The 13,889-nt window shown below is 46.2% G+C and overlaps 1 protein-coding gene across 2 annotated transcripts in view; it reads left to right on the top strand.

The window, feature by feature from the left end:
- The window catches only part of HEATR5A (HEAT repeat containing 5A), a 132,048-nt gene that overhangs the window by 85,533 nt on the left and 32,626 nt on the right, over positions 1–13,889 (top strand). For both annotated transcript variants that reach the window (XM_089691190.1, XM_089691189.1), the window contains 5 exons: positions 150–331; positions 8,503–8,571; positions 9,003–9,179; positions 10,210–10,390; positions 12,818–13,066. In XM_089691190.1, the coding sequence (XP_089547316.1) occupies positions 150–331; positions 8,503–8,571; positions 9,003–9,179; positions 10,210–10,390; positions 12,818–13,066 (858 nt within the window). The remainder of the gene's footprint in view (positions 1–149; positions 332–8,502; positions 8,572–9,002; positions 9,180–10,209; positions 10,391–12,817; positions 13,067–13,889) is intronic.

The following is a 13,889-nucleotide window of genomic DNA, read 5'->3' as shown; positions in this document are numbered from 1 at the left end:
TTGTTTTTTTTTTTGTTCAATTCTCTGGTTGAATAAAAAAAAATTAATTGTATGGCCAGCTTAAGTGTTTCCATAATGTTGCAAGTTTTTATCACTTGGGTAAATAGGCCTATTTTCTTACTGTCCTGCTATGTATTCTTATTTCTCAGGAGATTTCCTGGTGCTTCATCTTCAAGATCTGATTCGCATGTCCTTCATGGCTGCCACAGATCACAGTGAAGAGCTGCGTCTGGTGGGGCTGCAGGCCTTGTTACAAGTTATACATCGATTTTCCGCTGTGCCGGAGCCAGAATTTCCTGGACATGTTATATTGGAGCAGTACCAAGCCAATGTGAGTTTTTAGAAGTCATACAGATGTGTGTGTATAACTGGCTGAACTGAACTACTGGTCCTTCCCCTTTAGTAAAAGTGAAACTGTGGGGGCGTGGCCTGCACAAAGATTTCGGAGACAGGAACGGGCCCTCCGGAGGATGATGGTGCCTCTCCTGCCTCAGAAGCTCCTACTGCAGAAACAATGAGAGTGCTGGAAGCAATATCCTCCTGTCAGGCGTCATTAACGACGAAAATAGAGGAAGTGAAGTTAGATATATCTCTTATACACCAAGACCTGCGCAAGCTCCGTGACAAAGTCACTGAGACTGAGGCCCCAATCAGCCAGGTCGAAGACACTCTCCACCCTCTGTGACACACCACCGAGGCCATGCAACACCAACTGTAACAGCTCGCCCAGAAACAGGATGATCTGGAGAACTGGTCCCGCCAATGTAACTTCCGCTTTGACTTTCCGGAGGGCAAGGACCCGGCCACGTTTTTGGAAAATTTGCTCATTACCACCTTTGGTAGGGAGACCTTCTCGACCACACTGGTAGTGGGAAGGGCGCATCGGATGCCGGCCTGCCAACCTCCGGAGGGGGCACCCCCTCGAACTTTAATCATTAAAATCCTTAACTTTAGAGATTGGGATGCTGTGTTAAGGCTATCTAGAGAGAGAGGCAACATTCCCTACCAGAATGTGAAGATATCGGTGTTCCCTGACTTCTCGGCTGAGATTCATCGGCAGCGATCCCGCGCCTCTGCACTTAACACCTAAAATATGCCATGCTCTTTCCTGCCTGCCTTCGGGTGGTGGGTGTAAACCGAGTACACATCTTTGAGGACCTGGAATCGGCCTCATCCTGGCTTGACCAACTTGAGGAGCATTGCAGTTGCCCCGGTTGATCCTCCGTGTATGATTCTGAGTTCATGAGTTTGTCTCCCCTTACACCGAAGGAGTCGGAGGGGGACTCTACCTCTGTCGTTTGACTCATTTTCTCAGGAACTTCTACAGCACAACGTGCCTTTGAGGCCCCTGATCTCCTTTTTTTTTTTCCCCTATTATGGTTATTTTTCATTCCACATCAAGGTCCAGGTATCTAACTTCCTATCCTATTCACCGCACTTAGACACCAGGTTACCTCTTTTCCCCGCTCATTTGCTCCTCATCCCCATCCTCTGCTAACTGGGCTTGAACGACGGGTGGGAGAATCTCTGTCTTCAAACGGGAGGCCATCTGATTTTGATTCTACGCCACTGAGCGGCTGATCTCATGGCTATCCAGCAGTACTACGACTAGCCACTTGCTGACACTTGCACTTAGTGTTCTGCTACTTATACATCTCTCCAGTGAGAGTTTGTCCCCTTAGGACTGTGTTTTATGATAGTCTGTTATGGGATTTATGCCCCCACTGGGGTGGGGGGTAGGGGAAATGTTAAAGTTTGTATTTTAGCTTGTTATAGTTTGCAGTTATCAGATCTCTTGCTACATTGCTACATAAGTATTGTAATTGCTCTATGTATGTTTCTCCAAGTCTGGACCGAACCTTGTAGTATCTCTGCCATGGGTGTCTCACTGCCGATTACCTGCGGATATGTGTTACACAGTACCATATGGCACCAGTGAAATTTCTAACATGGAATGTGCGCAGGATCCGTGGCAAACTAAAGCATTCAGCACTGTTTAAATGCCTTAAAGCAGTACTGACTCCCATGGCAGATATATTTTTATGCATGTAACTTTATATGGTCAGCCCTATTTAATCCTGACCTGTTATATTCCACCCCCGTACAGCTCCGCGGTGGTCAGTGAGGGATTTCTTTTTATGGCCCAATACCCAACGATGCCTGCAATATGGCTTGGGAACTTCAATATGGTCCTGAATCCGATTTTGGACCGTTTACACCCCTTGACGGACCCCCCTACTAGGTTGACAACTAGACTTAGACGTTTGTTTGCAAATTTTGCTTTAACGACACCTGGTGTTACAGACACCCCCACACGCGCAGGCGTTCTCTTGTTTTTTGGCGACTCACTTTACCATGTCCCGTATAGATCTTGTAATGGTGTCCTCTATTTTGCTACCTCTTTTGGAAGATGCGGGTTTCCATCTGAGAATACTGTCTGATCATGCCCCCTTTTGGGCCACCCTTCGTTTTGCCCCACAAGCGTAGCCCTCCTTGTGGCGGTTGCACTCCTTTTGGCTATCTGCCCTAACGAACCAAGAGGATATTCAGTGGGAGTGGCAATATTTCTTTAAGAGCAACCGGAACACGGCATCGATGGGCTCGGTGTGGGTCTCATTTAAGCTGCATGCTCTCATGGTGTTATCAACACATATTAACAGACTGAAATCCTCCTCTAATGTTTTGCGACAGGCCATTGACCACTTAAATTCCTTGACCAGTACTTTTCAGACCAACCCTTCCCCCTCAAATTCTGCAGTATTATACTCCCACACTCGTCTCGTCAAACAGCTCCATTTTGTGAAAGCTAAACAACTTTTTTTTCGCTCGGCAGAGCATTTTAGAATGAGGGAAATGGGCTGGCAAATTATTAGCCTATTTGGCTCATCAGAATTTGAGATTGCCAGTGGTCGTTACGCTTACAGACACAAGTGGGGCCAATATCACTGACCCAAAGCAGACTGCGGCGGAGTTTCGTGGGTACTATGCCTCCCTATACTCCTCCCAGGTTACGGTTACTTCTCAAGAAACTCGTTTATTTTTGCAAACCATATCTTTCCCACGGTTGTCTGCATCCCAGATGACCGACCTTGAGGCTCCTATTACTGTTGAGGAGATCACTGTGGCGGTTTCCACTCTCATCCCAGTGAAATCTCCTGGCCGAGATGGTCTTCCCCTACATTTTTATTCTACTTACTTGGAGGTTTGATCCTGGAACAGCTATACCTATACAAAAGTACATTTACAGAGGGTGTACTCCCAGACTCTATGCGGGAAGCCCAAATTATTGTGATCCCTAAGCCCACTAAAGACTTTGCTTACCCGGAGTCATATCGGCCTATTTCCCTTTTGCAAGTGGATATCAAGATTTTGGCTACATGCCTTAACCAGATTATCCTATCCTTGATACACCCTGACCAAACAGGATTCATACCGGGGAAAAACACTGCGATGAACATACAGGCCTCCCACGATGAGGCTGGTACTAGGGCAGTGGTGAAGCTTGAAGCTGCAAAGGTGTTTGATTGGTGTTGGACTGGGAAAGGTGTTGGACTGGGGTCACCTTTGGGCATGCCTTAAGAACTTTCATTTTGGGTCCAAATTCATTAAATGGGTACAATTGTTATATTATACCCCCATTGCCAGAGTGGCCGTCAACGGGTGGATATTGGACACTTTTCCCTCAGGCCGAGGGACCCGCCAGGGCTGCCCTTTGTCCCCCTTGCTATACGCACTGGCGGCGGAGCCCTTGGCCTCTTTGATAAGGACTCATCCTGATATTAGGGACCTCAGAGTTGGCTCTTTGGTGGAGTCTATTGGAATGTATGCAGATGATATGCTTCTATACTTGGCTGACACAGGCCCTTCTCTTAGTGCCGCTCTCTGGGCTATTGAGGAATTTGGAACACACTCTGGGCTGCGTATCAATTGGAGTAAATCACAGATCCTTCCTATAGACGCCTGTCCTCCGTCATACATTTCGGATTCCATGCCGCTACACAGAGTTTCTACAATCCAATATCTGGGGGTTTCCGTCACCAGGGAACCTCGAGACTACCCCACGCTTAATGTTGAGCCATTATTCACCACCTTAAGAGCACGGATCCAGTCATGGATGAGGCTCCTACTGGGAGTTGTGGGTAGCATTAACCTAGTTAAGATGATTCTTCTGCCTAAGTTCCTATATATGTTTTGGCACTCCCCAACGTTACTACCCCTGAAAGTTTTCAAAACACTTGAGGGAATTCTAAATTCATTTGTTTGGGGACCGGGTAGACACAAGCTCTTGTGGCTCATCCTTAAGAACCCTACTATGATGGGGGGGGGCTCTCCCGGATTTTCACTCATATTACCTGGCAGTACAGCGTTCTCACTTTTACCACCTAGCTAGCTCGGAGGCCGTTCGGTACAAGGCTTTGGTATGTGGGCAACCTGGACGTACCTTATTTTCCCCTTACAGGTGGCGTTGCGAGATGGCGGACATACTGGCTCCGCGACATGTTAATGCACCATCATAGACGCATATGGGAATTGGCCTTTAGACGCGTGGATGCCTCTGTACTTCATTCACATGTTCCACTGTGGCTCAACCCTAGGCTGTCTGAACTCCTCACTATGCCCAATCCCGAGATGTGGTCTTCAAGGGTCATTGTGTACCTTCACCAGGTGTTCATGTCTACCGGGCCCAAGCCCAAGAGGTTCCAAACTTTAAAGGAAGAGTTCGACCTCCCTAATCATGCCTTAAGGGCCCAATTTTCTGAATGGGTCCCTTCGTTCCAACCCTTAACTTTGGTGGATGTGGTGCTTGGTTCTGAACCTACCAAGTTGTTCTTGGCTCTGTACACTGCCCTATGTGCTCCAACTACAACCAGTTTGGTGGGGGTGGCTAGATCTCGTTGGGAGATGGATGTGGGGCCCCTGGAGTCGGAAATCTGGGATGAGGTGTTAGAGCAGCGGTTCTCAACCTGGGGGTCGCGACCCCTTTGGGGGTCGAACGACCATTTCCCAGGGGTCGCCTAAGACCATCGGAAAACACATATTTCCGATGGTCTTAGGAACCGAGACACCGCTGCTGTCTCCGGCGATGTGTGGGCGGGATGATACGCTGCTCCTGTCACCTGGCCACACCTCCGGGATCGCTCAGCAGCTCCGCCTCCTCGCCGCTGATTGGCCACCGGAACTGAAGCTCAGGAGAGGCACACAGGCGGCCAATCACCGGCGAGGAGGTGGAGCTTGGAGAGGAGGAGCCGAGCGGCAGCGCGCGTGCATCAAAGAAGACCGAGGGAGCTGCCGGAGCGAGTGAAGAGGAGAGCGGCCAGAGAAGGAAGACAGCTGACAGGTAAGTGAGAGAGCGAGCCCAGGCTGGAGCAGGGGTCAGCAAAGTAAGTATCATTGGTGTCAGTGGGAGGAATAGTGCCCCATCATTTGTGTCACTAATACCAACGATGGGGCACTATTCCTCCCCCCACTGACACCAACGATGGGGCACTATTCCTCCCCCAACTGACACCAACGATGGGGCACTATTCCTCCCCCCACTGACACCAACGATGTGGCACTATTCCTCCCCCCACTGACACCAACGATGGGGCACTATTCCTCCCCCCACTGACACCAACGATGGGGCACTATTCCTCCCCCCACTGACACCAACGATGGGGCACTATTCCTCCCCCCACTGACACCAACGATGGGGCAGTATTCCTCCCCCCACTGACACCAACGATGGGGCACTATTCCTCCCCCCACTGACACCAACGATGGGGCACTATTCCTCCCCCCACTGACACCAACGATGGGGCACTATTCCTCCCCCCACTGACACCAACGATGGGGCACTATTCCTCCCCCCACTGACACCAACGATGGGGCACTATTCCTCCCCCCACTGACACCAACGATGGGGCAGTATTCCTCCCCCCACTGACACCAACGATGGGGCACTATTCCTCCCCCCCCCCCCTGACCCCAATAATGGGGCACTATTTCCCCCCCCCCCTCGACCCCAATAATGGGGCACTATTCTCCCCTCCACCACACTGACATCAATGATGGGGCACTATTCCTCCCACTGACACCAATGATGGGGCACTATTCCTCCCACTGACACCAGTGATGGGGCACTACTCCCACTGACACCAGTGATGGGGCACTACTCCCCCCACTGACACCAGTGATGGGGCACTATTCCTCCCACTGACACCAATGATGGGGCACTACTCCCCCCACTGACACCAATGATGGGGCACTACTCCCCCCACTGACACCAATGATGGGGCACTACTCCCCCCACTGACACCAATGATGGGGCACTATTCCTCCCACTGACACCAATGATGTGGCACTATTCCTCCCACTGACACCAGTGATGGAGCACTACTCCTCCCACTGACACCAGTGATGGGGCACTACTCCCCCCACTGACACCAGTGATGGAGCACTACTCCCCCCACTGACACCAATGATGGGGCACTACTCCCCCCACTGACACCAATGATGGGGCACTACTCCTCCCACTGACACCAATGATGGGGCACTATTCCTCCCATTGACACCAATGATGGGGCACTATTCCTCCCACTGACTCCAACGATGGGGCACTATTCCTCCCACTGACACCAACGATGGGGCACTATTCCTCCCACTGACACCAACGATGGGGCACTATTCCTCCCACTGACACCAGTGATGGGGCACTATTCATCCCACTGACATCAGTGATGGGGCGCTATTCCTCCCACTGATACCAACGATGGGGCACTATGCATCCCACTGACATCAGTGATGGGGCACTATTCCTCCCACTGACACCAGTGATGGGGCACTATTCATCCCACTGACATCAGTGATGGGGCACTATTCCTCCCACTGACACCAACGATGGGGCACTATTCCTCCCACTGATACCAACAATGGGGCACTATTCATCCCACTGACATCAGTGATGGGGCACTACTCCTTCCACTGACACCAATGACATGGCACTACTCCTCCCACTGCAAAATTACAGTTATGAAGTAGCAATGAAAATAATTTTATGGTTGGGGGTCACCACAACATGAGGAACTGTATTAAGGGGTCGCGGCATTAGAAAGGTTGAGAACCACTGTGTTGGAGGATGTTAAATTGGTGTCCCTGAAACTCCGACAGGCTTACCCAACTCTATATCCTACATTGTGCCTACCTCACTCCACTCCGGGTCTCTAGATACCACCCTGAGCAGAGTCCCCTCTGCCCCCGTTGCCTTGGAGACACAGGTACCTTTTTCCACCTTATATGGTCCTGCCCAATTCTCCAGGCATACTGAGCACAAATCATCAAATTTCTGCATGATCACATGGGTTCACCTTTGCAACTAGACCCCAGAGTGTACCTTTTTGTCTCTTTCCCCGATATACCCAAGGACAAATCTCTTGCCACCCTCTTACGCGAAACTCTATTCAGTGTCCATAAATTACTGGCAAGCCACTGGATGCAGCAACCGTCCCCACTCTACAGACATGGTTGATTGAAGTCAATTCCACTCTACCATATAAGAAACTTACTTATATGCATAGAGGATGTCCCATGTAATATAACAAAATATGGGATAGATGGCTATTTTCCCCCGCCACCTAAGTGGTTTGACGTGATGGAGATTTTGGGAGTGGGGTTTGCCCCATCCCTCCCCCAAGCCTGACTTTCTACCGTTTTACCCCCAGGCTCTTGGTACGTTGATGTTCACTACCGTTGTTTGACATGTGATCTGTTTTGATGTCCATGTATTGTCCATTGTTCTACTCTCCCCCTGAACATATTCCCTATTGTGACTTGGGTAATTTCTTTCTGTTGTACTATATGTTCTTGATGTACCATGCTGGTTGTGCTTCTTTTCCCTGTATTTCTTTTGTATATGTTTTTGTTTTACCTTCGCTTTTCTTTACAATAATGGGGTTTTTTTCAATGTTAAAAAAAAAAGTGAAATTGCAAGGAGAGTTTGGTCCATGATTTTCAAGCAGTGGATCTTGTCACTGGATTAGTTCAGTGGATAATGTTAGTAGTATATTTAATACTGTGTAATTTAGCAAAGCTAGTTCTCTCACTGCACAATTTGTCAGAAGCATTAAAGGCTAAGTTCACCTTTTGGGGAAAAAAAACTTAAAACTGTACTTAATATTTTTTCTTCAGGAGCCTGCAAAGCATTGTACCCGCATTGAGTGGATCAGGGGTGCAATGTCAGACTTTGCAGGCAAGCCCTGTAGCTTTCTGCCTGTACCTCCGATACAGGCTGTTTACTAGCTGCAGGGCTTGTGAATGAACTATGGTCACTGAGAACTACAAGCTGTCAGTCGCTATGGCTGGCAGTACCTGTAGTTCTCTCATTCATAGATCTCTGTGAATGATAAGGCTGTGTGGACAGAGCCCCACATAACTGCCAAACAAAAATCAAACATTTTGGGTATACTACAGCTTGGAAAAACGGAGCTCCTACTTAATGGTTCTGATTTGTGCTTATTCCCACAGGTTTTGGCAGCTGTTAGACCAGCATTTAACACGGATACTCCACCTGATGTTACTGCCAAAGCCTGCCAGGTAAGTACTGCCATCTCATTTTCTACCTAAATGCTAGGTTACACTTGCAATTAAGGGGTGGTAAAAAACACAGCCGCTCCCCCTTAAGCTGTAAGGGCTTCACCCAGGGGTGTACATATGGTGCAATCATCCAAGTTGTGGCTGTGGTAGGAATAGTACCCCCTGTCACGTTGGACGGGCACTAATGCACACCAAACACAACCCATTTTAAGCAAATGGGGTCACACCGCAGCTGCCTCACAACCATGCGCAGTGCTTTTTCATTTAGCCGTTTGCTAATTTGCTTAATAATTGCCCTTCATAGTGTGTTGGATGACTACCCTAATCCAACAGATGTGCTGTCTTGCTGGGGTGGTAATATAAGTTAGGCTCACTTGTATATAATGTGTTTGCCATTTATAAAGTACCTGTCTTGGTTATTTCTGATACAGGTGTGCAGTGCATGGCTAGCCAGTGGAGTTGTGAAGGAGCCCTCAGACCTACACCGAGTTCAACAGCTCCTCTTGTCTTCTCTGAGTAGAGTGCAGGTGACAAAAGAAACTTCCAGTGTGTACAGTGAGAGCACTACTACCATGGAGACTTTGGCTGTGCTGAAAGCCTGGGCAGAGGTAAATGGAGCCCATCATTTACTGGTCAAAGGGAACTAGTCACAAACATGCATTAGTAAGAATCTGAATTCCCACTCTTAAATTAGTACAGTTTTTCCTCTGAAGGCTGACTGTAAACCCTCACATAAGCTCTTATGCCTGAGATCACTGCTAGTAATGGGCATTTTTTGCAGGTTGCTTATGTAGAGGCACTGTTTTAAAAACAGTCAGTCAGATGTCCAAGGAAATAAATAAGACTTTTTGTTATATAACAATTTTATGAAATCTGCCTTTGCTGCATCTGCTGTCAGCATTGAGCTTAGTCAAGAGATAAAACTCTCTTTAGGTTTACCTACAGGCATATTATGTTTTGTGCACAATGCTAGCACTGAATGACCTCTCCTGCTCACTAATTCTCAAATAGAAAACCATTGTAATTGGCTGTGAAAATCCAAGCTAGATGATCTACTTCTTCTAGGAAAGCAAAGGTGGGGGATATCTTTCATGGCTTAGTATGGTCTGAATACATTCAAATATTCACCAATCCAGCTGTCACAGATAGGGGAGGTGAATGGAATAAGGTGTGATTATTAGAGTACTTCAGATTATCAGAATAGTGCAAAGCTACAAAGCCTGCCATCTTGACTTGAAAAAGCACACATGTGCCACCATCACGCTTGCACTTTGTGGCAAGAGGGCCTCCCTCTGCACTGCCAACTTCAGAGACTAAGATTGCAGATAAATAATAAGGCAAAGCATTATTGCTGCCACATAAAGCTTCACTGTTATAGTGTAAAGCAGAGTTCCATTTTATTTTAAGATTTGGATTGAGTGGAGGAGGGTTAAAACTTTTCCTTTAAGAATGAAGATTTAGAATAACATAAATGCCCTATTTGTGGCTTGACCTCTTTTTGTTTTCATGGGTGAATACAGTACTCAATGCCTGCACTGCAATGTAAAGGAAAAAGTTAATGTATTGCTTAGAACAGTCTATAAATAAACATAATGTTTTTTACCTTTCAATCAAAGTAAGAAATATGTTCTTTAACAGATATATATCGCTGGTATGGAGAGGAAGGCATCGGGAGTGTCTGAAATTAATCCTGCTGGCAGTCTCCTTTCCTTGGTGGAAGCTGATATTTCCACTTTGAGCAAGCTATGGTTGTCTGTTCTGCAAGATCATGCACTACTTACTTTACCTGCAGAATGCAGTCACCTGCTCCCCACACAAGGTACGCCAATCTAACTTCACTTGTAATATGTCACTGACAACTATTTACGGTCTGCAGGCATGCATACAGTTTGAAAATAGTGAAATAAAAATACTTCCCTATAAAAATAGTATAGTATCTGTGAGGGGAATATACTTTAAAGGTGGAAGCCAAGCAGTGAATTGGCAAAGAGAATGTTGATTGAGGAGAAAGTGATAGAGAAAGTTCATCGCTGTGCTCCTTTTCCTTTCACTGCCAGTCACAGGCTGGTGTGTGTCCAGAATGATGACATTAGTTCAGCGGACGTGGGTTAAATGATACTGAACTTCAGACTGAGAGCATTGTATGGTGGAAAAGAAGTACCAGAGATAAGAGCTGCAATAAAAGTGAATGCAAAAACTGTTTTATCATTTGGTGCCTGTTACTACTGCTTTTCAGCAGTATGAATGGATGGAATCCTGTTTAAATGGCATAAAGGTAAAACAAAACGTCTGGACTAAATTCAACTGTACAATATATACATATCCAAAGAGTCTATGTTCTCTGTTACCAAAGGTAAATGTGTTCAACCTATACTCCACCAATCATTTTGTCTGAGTTCAGTGTGCTATGTGATTCCACCCACTTTCTTTGAAACACTGTCTACTGAATGTTGGAGGAGATGAAGAAATTTGAAAGTAAAAGTCCCTCATACACTTTCCAATAAACAGCTGGGTCTCTACAGCCCTCAAAAGGTCTGTTTAGCCTGAACTTTTCAAGCAGAACTCCAGGTTTATTGTCAATCTAAATAGTTTGGGATATGCTGGGCCAAACAAACTATTTTCTTAACCGCTTCCCGACCAACCTATAGCAGAAATACTGCTACAGGGCAGCACAGGTGCGCAAATTCACGTGTATATATGTGTGTGTATATATATATATATATATATATATGTGATTTTTGCTTTTCCCGGTAGGGGGCACGCATCGCAGCCGCAGCTGTCAATCACCGTGTCCCAGCCGGTGATTACTCGTCAGCACCCAATGATTACTGAGGATCTCTGACGGGGAAGAGGACTGTTTTGTTTACTAACAGTTCTCCTCCCTGTCAGCTCGGGCACATTGCTTTGAATGGCTGTGCACAGCCATCCAAAGCAGTGTGCTTACAGTGAAGCACACTGACACGACCTCCTTGTAAAACACTCCCTGCACACAGTTAACCCTTTGATCGCCCCTGATGTTAACCCCTTCCTGCCCAGTGCTATTAGTACAATGTTAGTGCTTTTATTTTAGCACTGATCACTGTATTGGTGTCACTGTGGATGTGAGTGACATCAAGTCAGTTCCCCCCAGTGTCAGAATCTCCATCGCAGTCCCGCTATAAATCGCTGATCGCCGCCATTACTAGTAAAAAAAATTCCAGTATCTATACCTCCATTTGTAAACACTATAACCTTCACATAAACCAATTAATTTACACCTATTGGGATTTTTTTTTTTTAGCAAAGACATGTAGCAGAATACATTTTACCACCGAAAGAAAGCTCAATTTGTGGGGAAAAAAGGACATAAATTTAATTTGGGTGCAGTGTTGCATGGCCGTGCAATTGTCAGTTAAAGTAACACAGCGCCGTAACGCAAAAAATGGCCTGGTCAGGAGGGGGGGGGGGGTAAATCTTCAGAAGGGCAAGTGGTTAACTAACAGATGTGCCCACTGGGATCACTGTGTAAACTGTATGTAGCATCATTGTGTACAGTATACAGCGTTGTGTTTCTGCAGCAGGAGGGGAACTTCATAGGCAGCTCAGCCATTCATAGAAAGCCTTGTATTTTATGAATGAATACAAGGTTTCTTCTGATTGGCTGAAGTGGAGAGGTGATTGGATGATGTCATGTTCTTCAGCCAACTACAGGAAGACTTGTATTCCTAAAATAAAAGGCTTCCTGTGAATGGCTGAGCAGCGATCAGCTTGATTCAGTTTTGTTCCAAGAACAGGGCAGAAATCTCTGTCCGCTGCCGAAACACATCACTGTATACTGTTTGTAGTGTAGCTGATGCCTGCATACAGTTTATACAGTGTCCCGGGGCACATCTTTTAGTAAAGAAAGTAGTTTGTTTGGGCCGAACTGGCTAAACAATTTAAAGTCGCAGTAAAACTGGAGTTAAGCTTTAACTGCTTGTCAAACCCAGGCCCTCTCATTTCCACCCCTTTCCCTTTTAGCTTCTGCTTCACCACTCAGTTTAGGGTAGCATGAAAAGATTTTTACTTAGTAGTAATTTGAAAACTGTGGCTCTCTGGTTGTAGTTGAACTGTATGCCTGAACTACATGTTTTTATCGTTTAGCAATGCATTATGTTAACACGGTTTTGCATTGCTACACAGCTAGAGCCATGTTGGAAATGTATTAGCTTGCAAACTTGCGTTCCCCAGTGTTTGATCCCATTGCTTTATTTGTCTGCATTTTTAGGTGGTGCTTTCTACAATGCCGAAACCAGTGATGCAGCTAGGCCACATTATCTTTCTTCATGGGCTCCTATCTTACATGCTACCTCATTGTGGCTTAGCAGCTCTGGTTTTATCCATTCTGATCAAGAGGAAGCTGGCAGCCGGCTCTCTCGACCGGTCACTCCAACCTCTATGGGTCAAGAGCAGAGTACAAGGATACCTGCTAAGTCACCAGATGATGTCAACTCTGAGAGGTTTCACCTAATTCTAGGTATGTGTTGATATCCATCTCATAATATATTCATCAGTGCCAAGTAAACATTTTTACAGAGAACTTTCAAAAGTATTTTTCATTTTTAGCTAAACATTCCAAACACCTCCAGTTGGCATGTGGTACACAGTGGTGAGGGTCAGGTCAGGATAACTCGGTGCATTTAGGGCTATGTATTTTTTCTTAACGGTTTTATTGCCGTTTATGGCTTATGTATGACCACTGGACTGTAAATAAGAAGCAGAGATTTTTAGGGAGTGTAGAACTTAATACAGCAGCTCGAAAGAGTAGGGCCCTCGAACCCCTCGTGTATTGTTTTGTTACTGTACTGTCTCATGTACTGTCCCCCACTATAATGTACAGCGCTGAGCAAACCTTTTGGTGCTATATAAATACTGTATTATAATAATAACTGTTGTTAAAATTGCTTAAAGGAGAACACCAGGGTAGGCTTGTAAGTAGAAAACATTAGAAAGGCCTTGAATACAAATTTATCATGAATGATTTATTGCTTTATGTCTTCTATCCCCAGCTGTAGAATATGAAAATTATGGGGTGCACACTGGACACATTGGTGTTGATGTTCTTCCTGGAACTAATAATAAGTAATAATTAATATTAGGCTCCTGCTGAGATTGTGATCCATAATCATCATGGTTTCTGCATAGGTCACCAGTTAATCAGATACACACAATTTTCCAGGGACAACACTACTTAGTCAGTAGATCGTTCACGATGCAGTAGATAACATCATCTATTTCTATTTACACTGACTTCCAGGGACTCATGCGCACAGAATTCTTTCCCTACCAGCTGCATGCTG

This window comes from Staurois parvus, unplaced genomic scaffold (genome assembly GCF_062004578.1).
Source record: "Staurois parvus isolate SC_StPar_1 unplaced genomic scaffold, SC_StPar_1.0 ptg000553l, whole genome shotgun sequence".
Taxonomy (NCBI): Eukaryota; Metazoa; Chordata; class Amphibia; order Anura; family Ranidae; genus Staurois; species Staurois parvus.
This window is presented reverse-complemented; position numbering and strand designations above follow the sequence as displayed.